Source organism: Ctenocephalides felis, unplaced genomic scaffold (genome assembly GCF_003426905.1).
Source record: "Ctenocephalides felis isolate EL2017-DRISC unplaced genomic scaffold, ASM342690v1 CF-g0.4_SCAFFOLD_03573, whole genome shotgun sequence".
NCBI lineage: Eukaryota > Metazoa > Arthropoda > Insecta > Siphonaptera > Pulicidae > Ctenocephalides > Ctenocephalides felis.
The window spans coordinates 2,024,139-2,048,921 of NW_020539727.1; the positions used below are offsets into that span (position 1 = coordinate 2,024,139).

The 24,783-nt window shown below is 29.2% G+C and overlaps 1 protein-coding gene across 1 annotated transcript in view; it reads left to right on the forward strand.

The window, feature by feature from the left end:
• Window positions 1-24,495, forward strand: part of LOC113389283 (phosphatidylinositol 3-kinase 2-like) — a 65,793-nt gene extending 41,298 nt beyond the window's left edge. The window contains exons 4-8 of the mRNA XM_026626334.1: window positions 7,023-7,148; window positions 10,414-10,529; window positions 12,492-12,598; window positions 12,975-13,178; window positions 23,188-24,495. Coding sequence (XP_026482119.1) covers window positions 7,023-7,148; window positions 10,414-10,529; window positions 12,492-12,598; window positions 12,975-13,178; window positions 23,188-24,495 — 1,861 coding nt within the window. The remainder of the gene's footprint in view (window positions 1-7,022; window positions 7,149-10,413; window positions 10,530-12,491; window positions 12,599-12,974; window positions 13,179-23,187) is intronic.
• Window positions 24,496-24,783: the final 288 nt, after the last annotated feature.

Consider the following 24,783-nt stretch of genomic DNA (forward strand, 5'->3'; position numbering starts at 1 on the left):
TTTCTTTGTAAATCGCAGAATAGTGAAAAAATTTTCGTCCACGTTTTAGCTCGCAATTGTGAATCGATTTTGAAAATTCAAAAACCGTTCGAAAGATATTGATTGGGAATCGTGCTGATTGTTATTGATAAAGATCGCCCGGGACGTTTTCTTGTAATAAAGTGTTAAAAAAAATTTTTGTCGTTTTTCATGATTTATTTTTTGACGGTAGATATCATAGTCTTATAGATCATACTAAAATAATACGGCTCTATGGAAACTTGTTTAATTCTAATAATTCGTCAAAGTTTGCAAAAATTAGTATCGTTTTTTTTTGGCATTTGTCAAAATTAGACATTTGATCGACGTTTTCTCAAAAACGCTGAACCGATTTCAGAAATTTAAAAGCCATTTGATGTATCTCAATGAGGACTATCGTTTATCAGTTTTGTGTGACGATCTGCCGAGCCGTTTCTTCGTAATTTGAAGAAGTGTTAAAATTTTCGTCCACATTTAAGCTCATACTACAGAATCGATTTAAAAAAAGCAAATACTGTTCGAAAGATATTAGTTGGGAATGATACTGTTGAAAAAAAAATTAAGCCGTTGTTTATGGAGCTTTTTTGGCGATATATATCATGGTCCTATAGAACTTAACGATATATTACGGCCTTACGACAAATAGTTTAATTTTAAAACTTTATCAAAGTTTGAGAAAATGAGTAGTTTTTTTGATGTTTGTTAAAAATTAAAGTTAGACGATTTACTTGGTATAACGATAGAGTACTTGGTCTTCATGAACATACTAAACCATTAATGTTCTATGGAAACTGGTTCAATTATAAAAATTATTGATTTCTGAAAATTTGCTTTTAGAAAATACTCCCGAGTTAACGTGTTCGTTCGTTTTAAATTATGTGCAATTAATCTACTCGGGATATCACTCATAAATTAATTGATTTTTCATTTAAGCCTCAAGGCAAAATACCAATACCAATACCAACTAGTTATCCTATATTTTATATGAATTTAAGACAAGTCAAGGAAGAATTTTATTCGTAGCAAAATACATTTACTAGCTCCGTTTTTATTGGCTGTGGGCGATGATGGTGCTACGATATGGCAAACGTGAGTCAGTTTGCAGTCAAGTTTTGTACGTGACTATTGACTACAAAATACCCTACCTGCCACCATATCTTGCAATTTTCTGTACCATATATTTTTATAATTTTAAGCTCCAAAACTGAAAACATCGCATTGAAAGAGATGAAATCATTTTGTTTAAATATAACATTCTCTCCCCACAGGTAAAGAAATGTGTATTTATAATTCCCAACGTTTAAAATGCCAAAGACGTATCTCTTCAAAAGAGATTTCGATCGTAATAGAATTTTCTGAAAGGCGAATCTTTATCAAGAAAGTGAGACCGTATGAAAGACGTTCTGTGAAATTAAAATTAAAAGATGCTATAACCATTTTATCTGGAATAAAAGGCATTAATTTACTTCTTCATTATATTCATTTAAGTGGCCTGTTATTTATATTGCATTTTATGGCGGGTAATTAAGTCTCTTAAATGTTAATAAAAATCTATACAGCAAATTGTTTTTCTACAACATTACATACGGGAAGTATGCATCATTTGTTTGATTAACGATGTTTTCAAACTGGATGTTGCGGAAATATAATAAAGTTGTTGCTCGTTTGTTGGTTGTATAGAAGGTTAATGGATGCCATCTTATCTAAGATTTTGCACCTAGATAGTATAATTTTTCTTACTTCATTTTATTCTGATTTAATTTTAGGATTATAATCCTAATCTTGAAAAAAAAATCAAAAGTATATTGCTATGATTATGGAATCCTATCAGTTCGTTTGTTAGTCTCTACTAACATTTTTAACTTTCCGTAGGGCAAATTATAGTAATAGCAAAAAAATCGAAAGTGATTTTTTTATATATATTTACGTTTCAGAGATCCTATCAGTTCGTTTGTTAGTCTCTACTAACATTTTTAACTTTCCGTAGGGCAAATTATAGTAATAGCAAAAAAATCGAAAGTGATTTTTTTATATATATTTACGTTTCAGAGATTTCTGAACATTTGGGCATACCTTAGAAAAAATGGATGTGTGGGTGGATACAATGTTTTGTCGACGATTTCGGGAACACGGATTAACCGATTTGAAAAATTAAAAAAAAAAGATTTTTATAGATAAAAAGACGTGCTGATTAGTTTTTGGAAAAGACAGGTCTAGTCATTTCGAAGATAAGGGCATAAAGTGCAAAAAACGACAACTCAGCTTTTAAGAGAAGGGTCCGATTTTAATAATTCAAAAAACATTTTATTTGTATTGACGAATTGAAAAACTGATGAATTTTTGGAACGACAGGTATAGCGGTTTCGGAGATCCAATAAAAAAAGTGGGGTTCCGTACCAATATTTATACGTTAGACAGCGATGCGGCGCTTAGGCGCTTTGATATTTTTTGTCAAAACATCTACGCAACACGATTGATTTGAGAAAACGTTCAAAATTTTCAGAAAAACTCAAAGTATATTTAAATTTTAAATATAAAAAAATCAAATTTTTCGAATTTTTTTTTTTTCAAAATTCTCAAATATCTCATTTTTTTAAGTTTTCAGATTATTTTAAAGGTTCTTTAAATATTTTGATTTTTGGTACGAAAAGTTCAGCATTTTGCCTTAAGGCACGATATCATACACCAGTAGTTTTTTACAAAATTGAAGAAATATGGCACTCAAAAATAGATTTTGATTTCATAAAAGTGTAAAATTTTTAAGATAAATATCACTTTCCTGATATTATCTATTTTCAGTCATTGCCTGAAATATTATTAAAAACTAACATAAAATGTACAATTGTATATTATTTTGATTGCAAATAAAAAAAGTACAATATTCCTTTAACTTCCTTAAGGAGAAATTTCTGTTTTCACCAGTAAATTGAAGTTACCAATTTTGAAGTCATTCTGAATCGTTTAACAACAAAATTGTCTTTCTTTACGTTTCAAAGGTTTCTAAACATTTGAGAGAACGGAGCGTCCGATTTGAATATTTCAAAATAATTTTACTTGAAGTGACAAGATGAAGAACTGATTAAATTTTTGAGAAGGCAGGTCTGGCGGTTTCGGAGATTTAGTGAAAAAAGTAAAAAAAATGCCATTTTGAGGTCAAAATTGATCATTAGACATATGCATATCAAATTATCAGATATTTTATGGAGATTTTATTAATGTGTATCAATTTTGTTTACGTTTCTATGAGTTTCGTAATATCGTTTGTCCTTTAGATGGCGACGCGGCGCTTACGCGCTTTTATATGCCGTCTCTATGCTGCTAAAGCAGTGCGATTGCTTTGAAAAACAGTTCAATATTTTAAAATGAAGAAAACATTTTTTTTCAAAATATATTTTTTTCCAACAGTCAATTTTATTAAAAAAATGAATTTCTCAAAAAACTAATTTTTTCAATATTTCAAAAAAAAAAACTTAAAAAATATTTGATACGGGAAATTCCAGCAATTTGCTTCAAGGCACGATGCCATACACCACTAATTTTTTTTTAATAAATTAAAAAATATCAATTACCTCTTTATTATAATGTTTGCTCTGCACATTATGAGTCGGGACCACGTTCATAGAATTACACAACACCGAATAATAATTATGAAAATAATTTCTGTACGATAAAAATTCATCTTCGTTTTCATCTTCGATACTTCCTTCACGTTTATTTCTCAATTCCATTTCGAATGTAATTAATCTACATTTTTTAGTGAATTAATTCAAAGTCAATATATCCTACTTTTTTTTAGATGCGAACAAAATTGAAAATGTCAATTTTGACGTTGAAGCGTCGACTTTTCGTTTACTCGATTTATAGATTGTATTAAAAAACATTCGAAGTTATTAAATTACAAATAATCGATGTAGCGATATCGGATGTCATTTTCTTTATGGATTTTGTGATACGCGTTTTAACTCACAAATATTTTCTTGAGACGGAAAAATGAAACCTAGGTTAAATATGAAAGTATATTGCTATTTTTTTTTCAAGTTTTCGCACAAATTTTCATTATACTTTCGTATAATGAATTATAATGAACACACATTCCTAAATGTATAAAAATCCACTACAATAAAATAATTTCAATGCTTACCTTCATCATGAAGGAAAATATTAGGTTGTCAAATATCTCCCTTCCGCCTTTTTGTATTATAAACCAATAGCATTTAATATGGTATACATGGCGTGATGATATGATAAATAATACTAGTGGTGTATGGCATCGTGCCTTAAGGCAAATTGCTGGAACTTCCCGTACCATAATCAAATATTCGAAGAATTAAATTTAGTTAAAAAAAATTGCACTTGGATAGGATAGTGCTGGCGGGGCACCAAGGTCCAATTTGAGTTCAAGTAATTATACTGTCTAAAAACCCAATAAACTACATCACAACACATAACACTTATCAAGCGAATAACTATCGTACTATATTCAGTGGAATTCTCAATTAATTCCTATTATAGAAACGTGTTTTTTTACTATTTTTTTAAATTTGTCATTTGTTTCTATTAACCCCATAGGCGGGGTAAATTAAGACATCTAAGCACCAAACAGATCCAATGTCTTAAAAGTAGTCAATGAAATAATAGGTACAATATTCAACCAAAGCAAAATAGAAATTTTATGGGAACATTTTTTTTTACAAAGATAACACTATATATAACCTCGATCTGTATTCTGTCAGATATATTCATCAGCATAGTTGGAATATTTATTAAATTAATTTATTTCTTGTAAAATCGCTTTTAAACTGAATTTACATTTTATTCACTTTCTTTTATTGTTTACGTTTTTGTCAGGGTAAAGGTTGGGTTGGTCCTTCTTATCCCATCCACATGTAAGCTATTACAGAGGATATATAAAAATATTTGTTGAATCCGACTTAAACTTAATAATACATCTTATAAAACAATAAAATAACGTATACTTAAAAACTATATTAAGCTCTAAACAACAGTGCTCACAATTAAAAAACCTAACAACGAAAATAAATATTTTTGTTATAGATTTTCAAATATGACTGTTTATCTTCTGATAGCGCCGTTTCTTGTATTGAGGCTATAATAGCTGATCTTTTTACCTCTACTTTCAAATATTCTTGTTAAAAAAATTCTTACTTGTTTTTGCGTTATTGGTGGTAGACCTTTTAACCCGCGGCCAATAGTACTTTCGTTGTTTTCGATTTAAAAATAAACACACTAGGAGATATTTCGTAAGGAAGAAACGAGATATTTCCTTATGTTGGGTGATACCCACAAGATACCTTTGGATCATTTATCACAAGAGTTATATTATACATGTCTACCACATATTTTATTTTTTATACTATAAGATGCTATTTTCTCCTTTAAATTTTGTATGCGTTTTTTGGTCCAAAAGCAATATCACTACACAAGAATTTTGTCATTTTTTTTGTCATAATCATCACCTTAAAGATGTTTCATGTTTAAGCACATTGCTTATATTTCGTACAATATTGCCATCTAAATTATGGTCATCGTTCTTTATTTTGTTATTTAGATATCCTAACAATCATCAACTTAAACTATTACAGACTCCGATTCTGTCGCACAACAGACCAATGTTATGGCAAGGCCTTGTTGCGTTTCAACTTACATGCATTATTGTACTGAATCGTACTGAATACTGTCAAATGTCATTTGCTGTGCATTCAGGCGTTTTACGCATAAACTGCAACGTCACTTGTGTGTTACGAAGCTGGATCAAAAAGACCCTTATCTGAGATCGTTTTTTTTTTTGACATTTGTGCGATTTTTAAGTTAGGTTTCCTATCTGACATGATTATATAATAGGAAATAGAAAATCAACTATCTACTTTTCACAATGATCAGTTACAAATTATGATGCTGGCTTTTCACTGAAAGCCACTTTTTACTTTGCATCTCTAAACACCACTGAAAATATTATTTTAATATGAATATTGCCTTATCCTTCATAAAAGATAACTATACATCAAAAATAGTGACCCAAGCAAGGCTTTCATATTCGTTGGAAGCAAGGAGAACAATAATTTATATATTTCAACTAGCAAACCCGACAAACTCCGTTTTGCCACCAGATGGTTTCGTGAGCAAGATGAAGAAATTTTTGGTTTGTTTTATATTTGAAAAGGAAAAATTTGATTTTATTACACAACAGTAATGAATTTATTTCGATTACAAAAATGAAGTGTTTTTTAGTTGAACTTCTCTAAGTAAATGAAAGTGAATCCGCAAATTATCCGTTTCATTGAAGTGCTCTTTGGTAAACCACATTTTTTGTTTTTTGGTCTGACGTTAACACCAAACAAAGCGGATGGTTTCCCAACTCGTGAACAGGCAACATATAACTGTCCATGTGAAAAACAATGATTTTCTAAATAATCTATTTGAAATTTATCCCGCAAACACTAAGCGATTGGCCTTGCGACATGTTAATTGTCATTGCGAACGCAAGGCGAACTGGAAATTGAAATCGTTTGAAGTCAAACGGAAGACCAGTCGGAGTCATTGGTATGTCACCAAATCGCCAGCGGTTTTGCGTGTACATCATTATTCTTTGCGGCAAGAATTGCTCGTTGACTTAACCAAGCACAATTCTGATAATTCTCACTAATGTCATTACTCGAATTTTTATTTAAGGTGCGTAAAGTTCCAGCAATTTGCATTAAGGCACGATGCCATGCACCACTAATTTTCTTAAACCTTAATACTAAGCTATAAAACTTGCGGAGCCCGAGACCTTTCCAACTAATGCAAAATTGTCGAAATCGGTTCGTGCGTTATGGAGTTATATCGTCAGGAAGGAAAACCCGACTTATTTTTATATATATGTATATAATAAAGATATAAAAATATTATTTTATACACGTTTTCTGAAAGCACTTCATTATTATGATTCCGTATATATGCAATAATTTTAATAATTTGATTAATATATTTTCTATTAATTTCAGGTTATCCTGCACGAGGCTAGGACAATGGGCAATTGGCTATGTAACGGCAGAAGGAGATATATTGCAAACGATACCTCAAAACAAATCACTTTGTCAAGCTCTGCTCGATGGATTTCGGGAAGGATTGTAAGTAACTTTACTTATTTGTTTTTGAAATTATATATTGTTTTCCTATAATATTTCTATATTTGATATAAAGGCATTCAGTTGCCTTTGGAATCTGTCTTCTGAACTGAATAACTCTTGTATCTTTGATCTTTATAACATTTTATTGAAATCCATTATTACTGTAATCTGTAAATTTATTTGTGAGCACTGTTGTTTATGGTAAGACTCGTGATACACACATTTATTAGTGTCAACCATTATACAGATTTATATTACGATAAATTATAAATTATATATTTATGATAGGATTAAAAATATGTATAATATTTTAAAAAATAATGTAATTAAAGTCATCCTTCAAATATGACATCATCGGTTTGTCATTGTAATTAGCGTTTAGGACTTGAACGTTCATAAGAGAAATATAGTAATTGCTGATTAATATTCGTTCACACAGTGGACAGCTGTAATATAACAATCTTATGTAATTTCATTAATAGTCCAGTCATTTGGTCATTTTGCCGGTACAGTACTCCGGGAATTCTGAAAATTGGTAATCTTATAGATTTCGAGGTGCTCTTTACGGAAATCAACTTTGCCACCTCAAATTTGAACGGCAAGTTGCCGCCATATTGAAAAAATGACGTCAAAAAACAGCTTTTTTAAAATATCTCCTTTCTGGCTCATTCTACAATAAAAGTATTTATGTACGAATTAAACTAAATAAAATTTCCTACAATTCTTTAGAAAACCGTTTTCTTGTAAAATTGATAGTTTGAGAGTACGGCCGCCTCAAAGTCTTTGCTGCTCTCGCCGTAGTATCAAATCTGTCCATACATGACAGCACTTCGAACTTGACCACATTCCTTCTAATAAATAAATATTTTCAATGTTAAATTAAGCGAATAAGATCTAGAAATAAATTAATTCAAATATTTTTCTGTTTTTTGGTGATTTTTTAACGCTTCAAGCTACTTGAAGCTATAAGGTGCTACTTAAGCTATAAGTATACCTATAGCTACTTTACCATTGAAGTGTTAAAAAATTAGCAAAAAAACGAAAAATATTTAAATTATTTTATTTCTAGATCTTATTTGCTCAATTTAACATTGAAAATATTTATTATTAGAGAGAATGTGGTCAAGTTCGAAGTGCTGTCATATATGGAGAGATTTGATACTACGGCGAGAGCAGCAAAGACTTTGAGGCGGCCGTACTCTCAAACTATCAATTTTACAAAAAAACGGTTTTCTAAGGAATTATAGGAAATTTTCTCTAGTTTAATTCGTACATAGATACTTTTATCGCAGAATCAGCCAGAAAGAAGATATTTTAAAAAAGCTGTTTTTTGACGCCATTTTTCCAATATGGCGGCAACTTGCCGTTCAAATTTGAGGTGGCAAAATTGATTTTCGTAAAGAGCACCTCGAAATCTATGAGATTACCAATTTTCAGAATTCCCGGAGTACTGTACCGGCAACAGCCTTTTTTTGCACCAAATGACTGGACTATAACACTAGCAATAAATAATCTGAATAGATGTCCATTATGAAGCATATCTGTATATAAATGATACACAGCTACACATGCTATTGTTGTTTGATTTCTTGTTTAGAGTAATAAATCTGAATATCAATTTATTCTGCATCATTTATAAAAACATGCAACTTTGTAATACTTCATAGCCATCACAATCGAAAAACATGTAGACTTCCTCTAAACCTCCAAAAGTGCCTGAGATATAATTCTGAAAAATATATTTTAGGCATGATAGAATAAAGCTTTAATATTCTATAAAACTGTAGAGAATTATTATGTTAAACAACGCTTAAATAAATGTTGTTTACACTATTGCATTTATCATGTAATTGTATTTGAAGAACTTCATGTAATTAAAATTAGCATACATTCATTGACTGCTTTTTTTACTTCTTTGCTATCGATACTTTCTATTTTAATAACTTCGATTATTTATAGAAACTACGAATAATATAGAAATTATTCCAATGAACTTACGTTTCTTACACGGCACAAATGTTTCATTTGTTTATTTCCACTACGTATACGCATACAATCAAACCTTTTCACGGGGTACGACGACCAATCACAATCGACCCGTATAGAAATGATATCATCGAGAGCGAATGACGAATCATCGGCACTCGACTCGAGCGTACCGCTTTTTCATTGCATTTTTACAGATTTACACCCTAAAGAAGTTTTACTTCAAAAAAAGTTTGATCTATTTATTTTGATCTCCAAATCAGAATATCAATATCAGAAGAACTGAAGCTTTGAGTTCTTGTTGGCGTTTTCAATTATTTTCCTTGTTTCAAATAATTGATAAAATGTTATTGCTTATTTTTTACAAAGAGAAACGACTGCAAAATATAATTGTGTCAGTGACATTTATTTATTTACCGTTCTGACTATAAAAACAGGTGTATTAATTTCATAAGTTTTGTTGTTTCCAACTTGTTATAAAAGCGTAGAAGGAAACGTTTCCTTTTCATTTTTATTTAGTGTATATCTTGTTATTTTTGTATAAGATATCTTGTTATTTCTTCAGGTATAATATATCGTATGTTGTTTTTATATTTTATTCAATTTGTTTTTGCCTTTGAGTCTATTTGATATAGGTATGCAATAAAACATGATAAACAATTTAATGGAAAATGTTATAAGACTTCGGATATTTCTTCTCTTATTAGGTTCTTCATGATTTGATATTTTTATTAAAATAATAAATACAGAGACGAGAAAAATAATTACTTTAGACAGAAAATGCAGAATAATATCCTTCAGCTAGAATGTTGTTTGTTGTAAAGTGATTGCCAATTATTTGTTATGATAATCATTTTTTAAATATAGGGTAGAGCGGGGCTAAAACACCCATACCAGCGATATCTCAAAAAGTTAATATACATTTGAAATTTAATACATTTTTAATAGTTACAAGTAAAGATTATTTTTAACAATATTTGAAAGTAGAGGGAAAAAATGTATAACAATTTTTTTTAAAAAAAATTACTCTAATACAATAAAAAATAAGTGTTAAAGTTGGGCAACCCTTGATGAAATTAATTTTTTTGTGTAAATTTGAGCTTTTCACAAGCACCGGAAAGTTGGAAACTAAATTTGTTACTTATGCAACGATTTTTGCGAAAAAAAATTGCCTAAGCAATTTTAAGAAATATTTAGTACATAGTTTCAAATGCATAATTTTTTTCATTTTTTTATGATTATTAATATTAGAATACTAAATTGTTTTATTATTTTCTAGTTATTTGTATCCTGATGGAAGAGCAGTAAATCCAGATCTAAGTTGGGCTGTTCAATCTCCTTCAGAAGATCATATAGCTGTTACACAAGAACAATATGAACTTTATTGTGAAATGGGTAATTATTTCATAAATAAATAACTAAACAGTAATTCTGTGCTGAAAATATTTATCCAAAAAACATTCAACTTATGATCATTGTTATTTCCATAACACTTATTGATAGTGATGTTAGTTTAGTTCGAAAGCAAGTTACAAGCACATTCTAAGTGTAACTTTATTCTACATATCGGTTTCTTATAAAGTTACAATCCCACTTGAAGACATTTAGGAACATATTTGTATTACAACATATTTGATACCTATTTTTTTTTTAATTTTTGTTTATGATTTGACTTTGTATACACTCCATAGTTTTTGCCTATCCTTTTCTCAGTTTTTGCACTGCAGAATGACGTGCTCAGCATCCGCCATAGTCACTCCACTAGAACCTATTTAACACTGGACATACCTAAGGGTCCAGTCCAGTCCAGTCCAGTCCATTTTAAACTCTGAATGAAAAGCATGTCATCATTTTATTGTTTTTGTATATTTGACTTCATTTTTTTATTTGATAATTTCGATTAATGCCTTGTCGTATATTCTCTTACTATATTAAGAAGTATACTACTGATGATTCACCCAGAAAGTTTTCTTCTATTTTATAGTGTCATACGGGGTGTTTTTTTATTTGCTTGCATATTTCTGCAAATACTTATGATTTTGCTTGCACATTTCTGCAAGACAATTGCTTAAAATAATCTGTAAATCATTTACAGAATATATGAAAGTTTTAGATAGGACGGTAGCGTTTTAGCGTTTGTGATGATACCAAAATTGAATTTTTTAAAGTGTCTTTTTACCCAGGTGAAAGTCGAAGCAAACAATATAGTATACACACGATATTTTTTTGTTATTGCACGAGATGACAATTAAGTTCATCATATCTAAATAATCATGATCTAAATAAATTCATCATATAAGAATTGAAAATATCGTTTATTGGTAATATGGCAACATTAATAATATATGCATGTATTAATGTCAACCATTGTACTACTATTTTAAAATTACTTACTATCTTTCTTCAAATGTGTTAAGTTGGTTTAAGATAACTGACGCTCAGACAAATTCTGTTAGCAAATTGTCTAAATTGCTTTGAGAAATCTAGACATCAATAGTGGTACCAAATAGATAATCATTCTTCTACAAAATCAATCGATGTTAAAGATTCATTCGAGTGAAACTTGATATTGAAATGTCAGCAAATGGTATCTCATTGAAAATAGTATTTAGAAGACTTTAATCTTTATTAGAGATATCAAGTGGTTGCTAATGAATAAGTTATTTATTACTTCATTTAGTTTTTATAGTCATATAGAGTAACACAGTAATGACTAAATATCAATTCGTTCATTATTTATTCAAATGTTCAATAAGTTGTATTACTTTATTCTGAAGATCAGGCGTTTCAAGACATTGTATGTTTTGATATTTGAATAACAGTAAATATCATCAAAACCTATTTGTTGTTGAAAGTTTTTTGTACTGTTGTTCCTATTCAACTCAATTCAATTTCACGAATGACGAATCCCTTTCGTTGCATTTTCTCTAATTTACTCCCTAAAGATATTTTGCCTCAAAAGTATAAATGCTGTTTGTAAAGTTCCAACAGCATTTTCATTGGTAATTGATTACCATGTTTATGATCAATATGAGACCATGCACAATTAAAGAAGCAAAGAGAGTGTTAGGATCCAATTGGTGATAAGATGCATTTACTACAACTTTATCTATAAACTCTTAATGAAATATAAAAACCATGCAATCAAATTTGGATATAGCAAACATTGAATAAGAATTTGAATAACATTCATTGCTGATAGTTGATCAATTGAAGAACAGCTTGTAAGAAGTTGATAGTAATTAGTATATTATAGCTGTTGTATGGATAAAATGTGTAGATAATAAATTCTAGATAGAAAAGAAATAATGAGAAATATTGATTTTGTATTAATAATTCCATGTTTTCCTCTTTCAGGGAGCACGTTCCAACTGTGCAAAATATGTGCTGAAAATGATAAGGACATCAAAATCGAGCCTTGTGGACACCTTCTTTGTACGCCTTGTCTTACATCCTGGCAAGTTGTAAGTAATCGAAATTATATAAACCTACAACTTTTCTGCATTTCTGGCTAGATGAAGAGGATTATTTCCGAATTGTCAACTATGTGGATAAGCAAGCTTTAGCTTCTTTAAATTTGTCCTTGAAGAGGATGCTTCTAATACTGCCTAATTGATATTCAGAAGACTTTTTTTATTATCAAACCAACCTTCTAAAATCTGGCTAATGTCAATGATTTTGAGATTGATAGAAAAACTAAAAGACAAAATTTACAAACATGCTTTACGCAAAAATGTAGTGGACCAAGTAGTGTAGATTTTTATACTTTATCAATTACATGATAGCCTGAAAACCAAATATATTTAATTATTCTTTATTAATCTTTTCCTTCTCTTCCAGGATTCCGATGGCCAAGGTTGTCCATTCTGCAGGGCCGAAATCAAAGGCACAGAGCAAATAGTTGTGGATGCTTTTGATCCAAGGCGACAGCATCAGAGAAATTCTAATTCTAATTCAACTTCAAATAATTGTTCGAAGACCTTGGTTCAAACGCAATCTAATAATTCCAACAACAGTTGTGAAGATGCATTTGATGATGCGGAGGTAAAGAAACAACCACATGTTGTTTGATGAAAATTTTAGTTTGTTTTGTCCGTTTATTGTATCATCAGAAAGATATCATACTGGGTTCAAATTTTGGTAATAAATCACGTATTCATTTATTTACTTTCAAAGATTAATAAAATGAATGGGAATGACTTTTACTTATTGACATACACCAATTTTTCTATTTTACTATGCTTTTTTGAAATATAAAAATATAAAAAAAGAAATCGAGTTAAAAGGTAACACCAGGAGTTTTTGTCAAATTAAATTTTATTGCTTCATATAAATTTTAGTTTTATTTTAAAGTTTTATTTAAACTTGGAGTTTGCATATATAAAATTGTTTTACATATATGCATCGTGGTACCATCCAAATCAATATCAGCAAAATTATCCCTTTCGAGGGATAAATAAAAAGCAAAATGTGATTCATGTGTGTTACCACATTCTGGTTTTGGGTGTAGGTGGTTGGTACTCCAAACTTTCTAAAATATTTTCTGTGAGCTTTTTTAAACCACCGGGATACAAGTTAATGTAGTCATCTATAGAAGGTTTTTTATGGTAAGTATCATCATTGTCACTAGTGACACGTTTTCCTTAGCAAGACTTTATTGTGCTTTTTTTTGTTTGGTTCCTGTTTTTGTGACTTTACATGCTAGGTCTTTAGGGCTCTTTGGCAAATTTTGTTTCAAGGGAGTAACCTTCTTTTTATTCACTACCTTTTTATTTTGCACCTCAGACAAAGCTATTTTTGGTTTTAGCTTTGGGATCCAGTAGACCCAAGGTGTAAGAAAATGGTTATACATTTTAACTCATTTATGAAAACTGGAGTTGTGGTACTTGATTACGTTTAAAATTTCTTGCTTGATCTAAGTTCATAAATTTGACTCTAAATAATATACCTTTGACGTTAAGTAGACCCTATGTGTACAAAAAACATTTTAGCATTTTAACTCATTTGTCGCAAGTTCTTATTTGAAAACTAGACTTGTGGTACTTCAATTTGTTTAAATTTTTTTGTGTAACTGAAGTTTATGAATTCGACTCTTAATATAGCTGTGAGGTCCAGTAGACCCAAGGTGTACAAAAAGGGTTAAACATTTTAACTCATTTATCTGAAAACTAGACTTGTGGTACTTCATTACTTTTATATTTTCTTGAAGTTCATGAATTTGACTCTAAATATAGCTTTGAGATCCCAGTAGACCCCAGGTGTTCGAAAAGGATTAAAAATTTTAACTCATTTATAGCAAATTCTTAATGATAACTTGAATTTTGTTTAAAATACAACGTGGAAATTTCAAAAATACATTTAGTAAAATTTATAATAAAGCAATATAATTGAATTTGATGAAAACTTCTAGTACCTACTACCTATTAATTACCTATTACCTATAAAGTACCTATTAATTCTACCTATTAACTTAATTTCTTTCTTTAAATTTTTATATTTGCAAAAAGCATAGTAAAAAATTTTATGAAGATAAATATCACGTTCAAAATTTTTTGCAAGATTGGAGTTCACGAATTTAATTATAAAATTGGTAAAAAAAACATATTTAATTCATAGACAAATTTTACTACCTGCATAGGAAATTTTAGTATTATGCCAGACATTTTTACTCAGTTTGATAACATATTATAAGTAGGGAATATGCATGACATTTTAATAAAAATTCGTCTTATATTACATTAAGTTCTTTCATCATCCATTAGAAGTTTTTTGCATTTGATTATTGGCATGATTTTGCATGCTCATCGAGTACACTTTTTGCATCTGCAATTATTGCATCATGTTTTGTGCATGTTTGATGAGCACTTAAATTTTATTTTTTAGCAAACTTAGAAATTAAAATTTTTAATTGTTATAATCATGCATATTCTTTACTGTTTTTGCTTCATTAAGTTTTTATTATTACTAATTATCACATGTTTTCGAATAAACAGAACATTTGAACATACTTGCATCATTAATTGGAATTGTATTTATAATTGTAGTTTTAAGGAAAAACATCGATTGAACTAACAAATGAAAACGTATTTTTTGTTTGTTTTTATCTATAATATTTATTAGTTATTTTGAATATTGTGAAAATGGCAATATAGATGAGAGTAACGAGGTATGGAATATATCATATTGAGTTTAGACATAAATTGAACCGGGGAAAAATTAAACCGGTGCATTTTTTCAATATAAAAAAATCATACTCTAATTTTTCTGAATTGATTCACAAAAATTCATTTCCATTATCTTTTTTTTATTCATTTCCTATCCAAAACCGTTAAAAAATGTACATAAAAATAAATGTATATAATTTATTTGCTTAATATATTTTTTAACTTTTATTGAAGTTCAATTTTGTATTAGAACAGTATTTTATTTTTAAGTTAATTACACGTGCTTCCTCATATTTTAAATAAGCGGACGTAAGTCGTTATTTAATTAGATAATAAATATTATTTATTTTAATTACTTATTATATCCAATTATTAAAAAATTAATTCATTACTACATGCTTACAATATTACCTTATTAATACACATGTATAATTTCAATAAATCAAATTTACTTGTAAAAGATTCCGATGGATAAAAAAGTAAAGGATATTTTATTTATATATTTACGTATAGACTGCGAATAATTAGGTATAATAAATATTTGTGCAGATTTTAAATTATATAAATATAATATCTTTGTAAAATAACGTATTGGCAATCAGCAAAACAAAATTTTTTAACCATGTTCCTCTAATAGTTTATAATAAATTGTTTTCGATATTATTATTCTAGTACAGAAATTTTTCAAAATTTGCTTTGCCAAAATTATAAAACAAATATTTAAATTTTGTAGTTTGAAGAAAAAAACTGAATTTTTTGAAATTAACATGTGATTTATGAAGCATGTACATAGGTATGTCTGCATTTGTTATTAATACAACTTTTTGCTAATAAGAAAGTTTGAATATATTGCATTTGTTACAAAAATTGTGCAATATCCTCAAACTTATATATTATTAGCAATTATAGCATGAAAACTATATATTTTGTTTATTATTAGGACCCTATGGAATGTGCATTTTGCCAATATTGTATATTTATATATATATATATATATATTTATATATATATATATATATATATATATTTATTTATATTTATATTTATATATACAGGGTGTCCCAGAACTCAACGCCAAGCCAAACGAGATGATAGTATGCCCTGAAAAAAATTACCTCACGTTTTTCGGAAATTATGAGCTTTTAAGTGAAACCTTGAGCTTTGGTGAAATTGACTATTTTACGGTGGTTCATTTTTAATAATTTTGTTCGTTTAAACTTTGAAATCGTAACCGTGAATAACATCTCTAAGACTACAGTAAAAAATAATAATGCAATTGCCTCAAGTTTTCAAGAATTAAGACTTTTTGTTCGACTATGAAATTAAATTTTTGATATTAGTCGACTTTAAGAGGCCATCCTTTAGGATAAATGTACTAAAATGCGTTGGCAAGTGTCATCAAAAGTTGGCGCATTTAATCAGGATTGTAAAAAGGTAAAATACTTGATCATTTTATTATTAAAAAATTTCAAGTAAAAAATAAAAATCTAAAAATAACGAATTTCGCTCACATTCAGTTCAAATGTTTCTCTCTTGAACTGATCGTGACTAAAATGCACTAGCAAAAATCATGTTATTTTAAGGTGTTTATATTTTACTCAAAAAATTCCAATAATAAAATTATCAAGTATTTTACCACTTTGCATTCCTAATTAAATACGCCAACTTTTGATGAAACTTGCCAACACACTTTAGTACATTTTTTTTTTAAAAGAAGAGCCTGTCAAACTCGACCGATTTTAAAAATTTTAATTTCTTATTTCAACTAAAAGGGATGATTCTTGAAAACTTAGGGCAATTGTATTATTATTTTTTACTGTGTCCCTAGAAATGATATTCACAGTTAAAGTTCCAAAGTTTATATATAATTTATCTAATTTATTAAAATACAAAACAAAATCATTAAAATTTAATCTGTAGTAATTAATAAAATATTAAAACTCAATATTAAGTTCATTTTGTCAAAATTTTGCAAAAAATATAAATTCATATAATCAATTATTTGGGAATATAAATTATACACAATATATTTATCTTTTTCAGTAAAATTCACTGAAGTAATCTAATTTCATATAATTGTAAACAAATAACATGTAGTTTAATTCATTAATTGCAAAATTAAAATATTTAAATTTTATTGCAAAATATTAAAATATATTAAATTAAAAAAATCTGTTTTAACAGTTTCTGAAGGAGACAATTTTTGTCCTCAAAACGTATAAATAATTATAAATGAAAAATTAAACAATTTTTAGTAAAACAGGCTTTTCGTTCGAAAAAATTTAATTGTTTATTAATAAAAAAGAATTCCTTAACAAAAAAACTTGTCTTTAAATTAAATTTGTTGAAATTTTAATACTATGCATAATTAATGTTAAAATCAAGTTTTTGCAAAATTTTTAATTTTATACGATCATTATTTTTAGAAAGACATTATTCATATTATTAACATTATTTAGTACAAAAAATGACAAAATTGTGAAAAAAATCAAAACTTAATCCAATTTATTATTTGCAAAAGGATTGAATTAAAACAAATAATTTGTTTTAACGGTTTCTGAAGAAGGAAATATTCTACATCTCCGAAACGTAGAAAAAAATACAAAAAAATCTAATAAATATTTCTTTGCACACCAGAGCCCTTAATTATGTAATTTATAAATATTACATATATTATGTAATAAAATAAATATAATTCATTAACAGAAAAAATCTTCAAATTTAACTTAATGTCATTTCCAAAATCAATTAATTATTTAGGTAAAAAAATTAAAATATATATTTCTTATCAAAGTACTTTCAAAAAAACATTTTCTAGTAAAATAAATTACTATAAATTATAAACAAATAACACTTTAACAAAATGTGTATCACCACGACAATAGATAGTATGGCACTAGTATTATTTTTTGAATCTATTTTTCCTCCTTCAATTTTTCTTCATAACATTGCAAAGAACAAAAATGCAAACAAACCTCCAACTTCTTATAAATCCCTGAATTTTGACAATTTTGACATTCATTATACTTTTCCAAACCATTAAACTCAAAAGGTTGCAAAATCTCATCATCCATCAACTCCGAAATATTTTTCTGGTGCTCCAAAACATTTTTACTCAAATTCTTGGGCTTCAACTCCTTGGCCAACTTGGTAATAAATTTATTATAAGAGTTTGGTTCATTTTGGTAAAACTTGGACTTCATAAAAGCTGATCTATGATTGAAGACAATTGATAGTAAATTGCGTTCAGGTACTTTTGGCGGTAATACAGAAATTGGTTCATCGTCAACTGGTTTTGCATGCTTGTTCTGGTCAAAAAATTGTACTGCCATGTCAAAAGATTTTTTTAAATGTAGACCATGTATAAGAGCAGCTGCAGTGTACAGGTGATCGTAAACAACAAAACCAAATCTGGAATTTTTGTTGGTTTTTATACAAGCCTCCAGAACTTCACCGAAACTTTGGAAGATGTTCCTCAGGCCTTTTTCGGTGTGTTCTCGTGGTATATTGGCGATGAAGAGTTTTATTTTTTCCTCGGTTTTGTATTTGTGGACGTCCCCGATGTTGCCACTTGGTCATGGTTCGAAAGAGTTGGCTTGGGAGTAGTAGTGCTCCGATATTGGGTCGAAGAAGTCCGAAGGACACTCGGGTTGGTTGTGAATTCTTTCCATTTTTTCCATTTTTAGAGGGGAATGGAATTGGTGGTTTAGTCTTTTGGACCGCGGCACCGATATGCATCAAATGTTGATAAAGTTTTTTCAATTTTTTTCGTAATATTTTACTGCAAAACCCGATACGACTTGCCGGCGCAAGCAACGGAAAATTGTCATAATTACACCAAAGCTCAAGTTTGCACTTAAAAGCTCATATTAATAACTGGCCAAAATTAGATAATTTCCAACTAACGTCAGATTTTTTTTTAAGACAATTCGTTTATTATGGTTAATACCAATACCCCATTTTATTTTTGATGTTAAGTTCTGGGACAGTCTGTATATTAGTATTTCATGTTCATATAGGCATACAAGATTGCACCTAATTCCAATTATATGCTACAAACATACCTTAAAGGGCCGTTTTTTAAATAATCGAATAACTGGCCACATTTATTTAATATTCTATTCAATATGATATATTTAAACAGAAAACGTACAGCTAATGACCAGATATTTGTAATATATTTATAAATATATTATCGGTTTTTAATGCCAAAATGATTTTGCGTAAAAATTTAATTCGTCAATTAATGTCATCGATTTGAAAACGGCTGCTGAAAATGAGGACCTAAAAATGTAAAATGTCAAGGTTATTCGGCTATTGAAAAAACGGCTTTACTATATTTTTCCTAAAAAAATTAATTTAAGTCGAATTATTCAACAATTTAAAAATGTATAATTATTTTCTAGAAGAAATGTTTTTGTTTTACTATTTTGTTCATGTAGATTTATAACCAAAAATTTATAATCAATTATTTATTTTGAAATATCTTGGTATTATCCATAGTATTAATAACATATAAATATTTTAGTTTTTTAACACGCTATTTTTCAGTGATGAAAATAGCCTTCGTATATAAGGTTAATACCAGAAATGCGTAAAATTACGAATAATTGCAATATCCATTGAGTAATTTAAAAATTATTTATATTGTTGTAGTTAATAAATTGAGAACAGGAAAACAATAAACTATTATACGATAAATTACAAATTGAAATTTATTTTCGAAATTTTATAGATTGCCGATTTGCATGTTTTGACAAAAAGTTGAGTTTTTGTTACGCTTAGTACATAAATATCATGTTCATTGGCAAAGAATAATTTGCTCACACTTATGATTTAAATTGTGTATGAAACATTTAAAGTATAATGCATTTTCTTTAGTAATTTCTTATTACAAAGTTTGATTTATTTTGAAGCAAATTATTCTCTAACATTTGCTCAGTTGTGTGTAAACTCCATTTTGAACTAGAACTGTAATTCGACTTCTGTCTACTCATTTTGTTTTAAAGTACTTCTGCATTATTATTGAGTTATTTTTTTAATAGTTCAAAATGGCAATTTACCATACCTGATCAATCACTAACCCTGAATGGTTTTATAATAATTTTAATAAGCAGTGGCACCAAATTCATTTTATTCAAGTGCAGCTTTCTAGTGTTTTGTTCTGTCTTGATAGTGCAACAAATCGTAGAAAATGATTTCGTAGGCTTTGGTAAGTTTTCGTTTTATTTTCTGTATATCATTATTTGAAAGGGCCGTTTTTTCAATAGACCGAAAACTAAGTTATATATCTACTAATAATAATATATAAATGTTACATTTATTTTTAAAATGTGGAAATCATTAGATGGTTAACAAAATTGTAAAATCTTTGATGATCTTCAACTTCATTTTGTACTAGCAAGGGAACTTCAGGTTTAGTCCAAACAAACTTATCATCATGGTAAGTTTCATCAAAATCTAAGATGAGTAAATCTGGTGTTCTCCTTGTAAGCCTTTTGATGTTATCAATTGATCATCAGCTTCAGCACTAACAAGGAGAACCTCAGGTTTAGTCGTCTGAAATTTCGATGAAACCATGCATGATGATAGAGTTAATGGTCCAAACAAACCCTTCATGATGGTGAGTTAAATCAGAATCCAAGATGAATAAATCTGATGTTCTCCTTGTAAGGCACTTGATGATGCCAAATGATCATTAGCTTCATTTTGTACTAAGAAGGAGAATCTCAGGTTTAGTCGCCTGGGATTTTGATGAAACTATGCATGGTGATAGAGTTTATAGTCCAAATATGGTATGTCATATCATGGTAAGTTTTATCAAAATCCAAGATGTGTAAATCTGATGTTCTCCTTGTAACCCAATTGATGACATCAAATGATCATCAGCTTCATTCTGTACTAACAAGGAGAACCTCTGGTTTAGTCATTTGGTAAACTTACCATGATTATGGGTTTGTTTGGACCATCGATATTCTATCACCATGCACAGTTTCACCATTCATGATATCATAAAGTGACTTACAAGGAGACCATTAGATTTACTCTCCTTGGATCTTGATGAAACTTATCATGATGATTGGTTTGTTTGGAACATCAACTCTTTAAGTCATTCGGGATTTTGATGAAACATGGCAATAAGGTTGATGGTCCAAGCAAACCCAGCATCATGGTAAGTTTTATCAGAATCCAATGTGAGTAAGTCTGATGTTCTCCATTTTATACTAACCAGGAGAACCTCGGATTTAGTTGTCTGGGATTTCGATGAAACCATACATGGTGTCTAGAGTTGATGGTCCAAACAAACTTATCATCGTGGAAAATTTCATCAAAATCCAAGATGAGTAAATCTGATGTTCTCCTTGTTGGAGAAATCTGACAACAATGCCTATTGAGTGGAAGTGGCGCGGAAGTTTACTTATTCAAGTTTGTATGTGAATCATATACATATTGCAGATATTTTTATAGGTTTTTCTCTCTTGATTTTTTCTGCCAAGACACGAAATCTTATCTAAATCTGCAATGAAGGAACTTACTCATTAGTAATTATAGTAGAACATAATAACGATTTAATGATCTTGAAAACCACCTTTAGGAAAATAAGTACAAGGAAGTGCAAATATAAAGTTATTTATCGTGAAGAAATTACTAAGTTTACGATAAAGTAACCAACTATTTTTGTTTTTCACGGAATAATAATATCGTCAATTCCATAAAAGTTGACTTATTTTGCTTGACATTTTATATTCACTCAATAGGCAACTGTTTATTTTTTGCTCCGAGCAGATTAAAAATTTTATTTTTTAATAACATAATATCCTTTAGATATTTGTATTGCATATATTTTTATCAGATGATTTCTACATAAAAATCATTATTGTTGTCTTCTGCCTGTTTTATATAGATTTTTGGTTCATCCTTAAACACTGCAATTGCATGCTGATGTTGTAATGATATTTTGAATATTTTGTATTTTTTTCTATAACATATACTACTTTGAACAGAATTATTTACATTTTTTTAAATTACAGAGAAAATGCAAGTTATCTCTGTAAAATGAAGATTAAAGAAATATCATTACATGTATCTTGTATGTTCATGATTATATGTCTATGAATTCTTGAAAAAACGGCCCTAGTATATTTTCTTCTTTTCTTTATTGGAAGACTGAAGTTTTTGTCTTAAAATATTCAAATACGAAACGCAGCTTCTAATCTTTTAGTTGATAAAACAATTCACAATTTTTGTTAACGAATGATCAAACTCGTTTTTTATGCTCAAATTTTATTTAATATTGATATAGTAAAATTCCTTGAAAATATAAACCTACTATTTTACAACAGGTAGAGAAAATCAAAGCTCTTTTAACAGATAACAGATAACAGATTTGTAAATTGGGTATATTGTTTTACAAACCATAAACTATGACTACAAATACTAAAACTGATACATTTTCTCTCAAAATTTTAAATTATCAACAATAAGATGAACAACAGACGAAGCAAGTAAATTGTTTTTCTCACTCCGAATTCTCTTTTAATAGTTTTATTTTCACCAGCGAAATTGTTCGACAAGTTTTTATTAAGTTGGTCCATTATTTTGATCAATTTGTCTTTCTTTATAAAGAACCATGAAACATGTATTTTATATTTTATTCAAGCATGTTTTATTGCGCTGTTGAATAAATTATTTTCAACCAAAAACAGGTTTGATAAACTATCTGACAATTGGCAAAATCCAACCGACCAATTGCATTTCATTGTGGTCTCATGGTTGATCATAAATTGCTTTGTGAAGGGCAACTTACATGATTGATTATAAAGTAGTATATTCTAGATGTAGATTTGTTCCTAATGAATATACCGAAATAATTCTATTTTTTTCTCAAGGATTCCGGAGACTTCAACTTCTCTACAAGCACTCTGCACGCCCTCAGTGGTAAACTGAAGCTCTCCCGTAGTCCACCAATGTCACCAAGACCTAGCCGAAGGTCTTTAACACCCAGCAGTTCCACAATCGTCCAAAACCATTCACAAGTTTCTTCCTCAGTAACAAGTACCTCAAACTCTGAAATATCATCACAGGATTCGACATCGTCATCAGCAACTAGTAGCAACTCCGTTTCCAATTCGCGCCAAAATGCAGATATATTTTTGTATCCTGAAGAAGTTTTGACCCAAGAGCCCGAGGGAGTTGTATATAACGGTTACAATATGCCTCGAATAGCGAGCTCGAAGAAAATGGGGAATCAAGAAATTTCAAGTAAAAATTTGAGACAAGTTTGTCAACATTCGGCAGTTCAGGATAATGTTGTGAGGCAGGATCCTACAGCGCCTCCTCTGCCGCCACGGAAAAGTGCAGCTGAAATTTCTCTTCCTGCAGTGAAAGAACTGAAAAATTCGAACAAATCGAATATTACGTCTAGTTTAACGAATTTGAATGATGCAGGTCAATCTGCTGTACAGAATATGCTGCAGTTGCCGCCTAAAACATTGACGGGCAGTAAAAGTTCAGAAAATTTATCGAATCTTGATCCTTTGACGAAGACTAAACAAGCGTCTTTGGATTCTGAACAAGATATCAAATCCAATGTGAAATTGTTCTCTTTTGATGTCCCCAAAACTATTGCTCCACCTGTTCCTGTAACGGAGAGTAAAATAGAGAAATGTTTTATATCATCATCAAACGAAGTTATTGTTGGACCTGCTGAAACTATTATAGGGCTTATAGACACGCGAACTCCTAATCAAATAAAATTATTTAATGGTAAATCTGAAGAAACCAATGGTCAACAAAGTGCAAACAACTCACAAACCACAAATTTGTACCACATAAAAACCAGTTCTTCAAATTCTCACATCAGACACCAGTCCTTACCCATGGTGGCAGTCTTAACTCAGGCAACTTCAAATACACCTTCAAAATCTCAAACTGTATCAGAAAAATTAGCGTACGAGAACGTTAATGTGCAATTAAAATTTAAACAAAATCCATTATGCATGGCCAGTTGTAGTAAAGATGAGGACATGATGAATGTGCCATATGAAAATATTAATTTAGAATACATAGCAAAATTAGTTTCCGAAGGTTATTCGAAAGAAAACGTTATTAGGGCTTTAGGTATATCAAGGAATAACATTGAAATGGCTTGTGATATTTTGCACGAGTTTGCCTCCAAAAATAGTTGTTCACATTGAAGTCAAACTGTTACTCTACCCATATTTAATATTTATGCAGAATCAAATATATGAGAAATTGTTGGGTATTTTACGATTCAGTTTGTTTATATTGAGTTAGAAATTCATTGATGTCGTCGAACTGTATAGTAGTCATACTACATTCAGTAGGATCTTTTGTTTGGGTTTGTTTTTGTTATAGAAATTAAGGGACCGATTCTGCCTCACAACAATCCAATGTTATGGCAAGGCCATGTTACGCTCAAACTTCCATACGTTATGCTACTAAATCATACTGAATACTGTCAA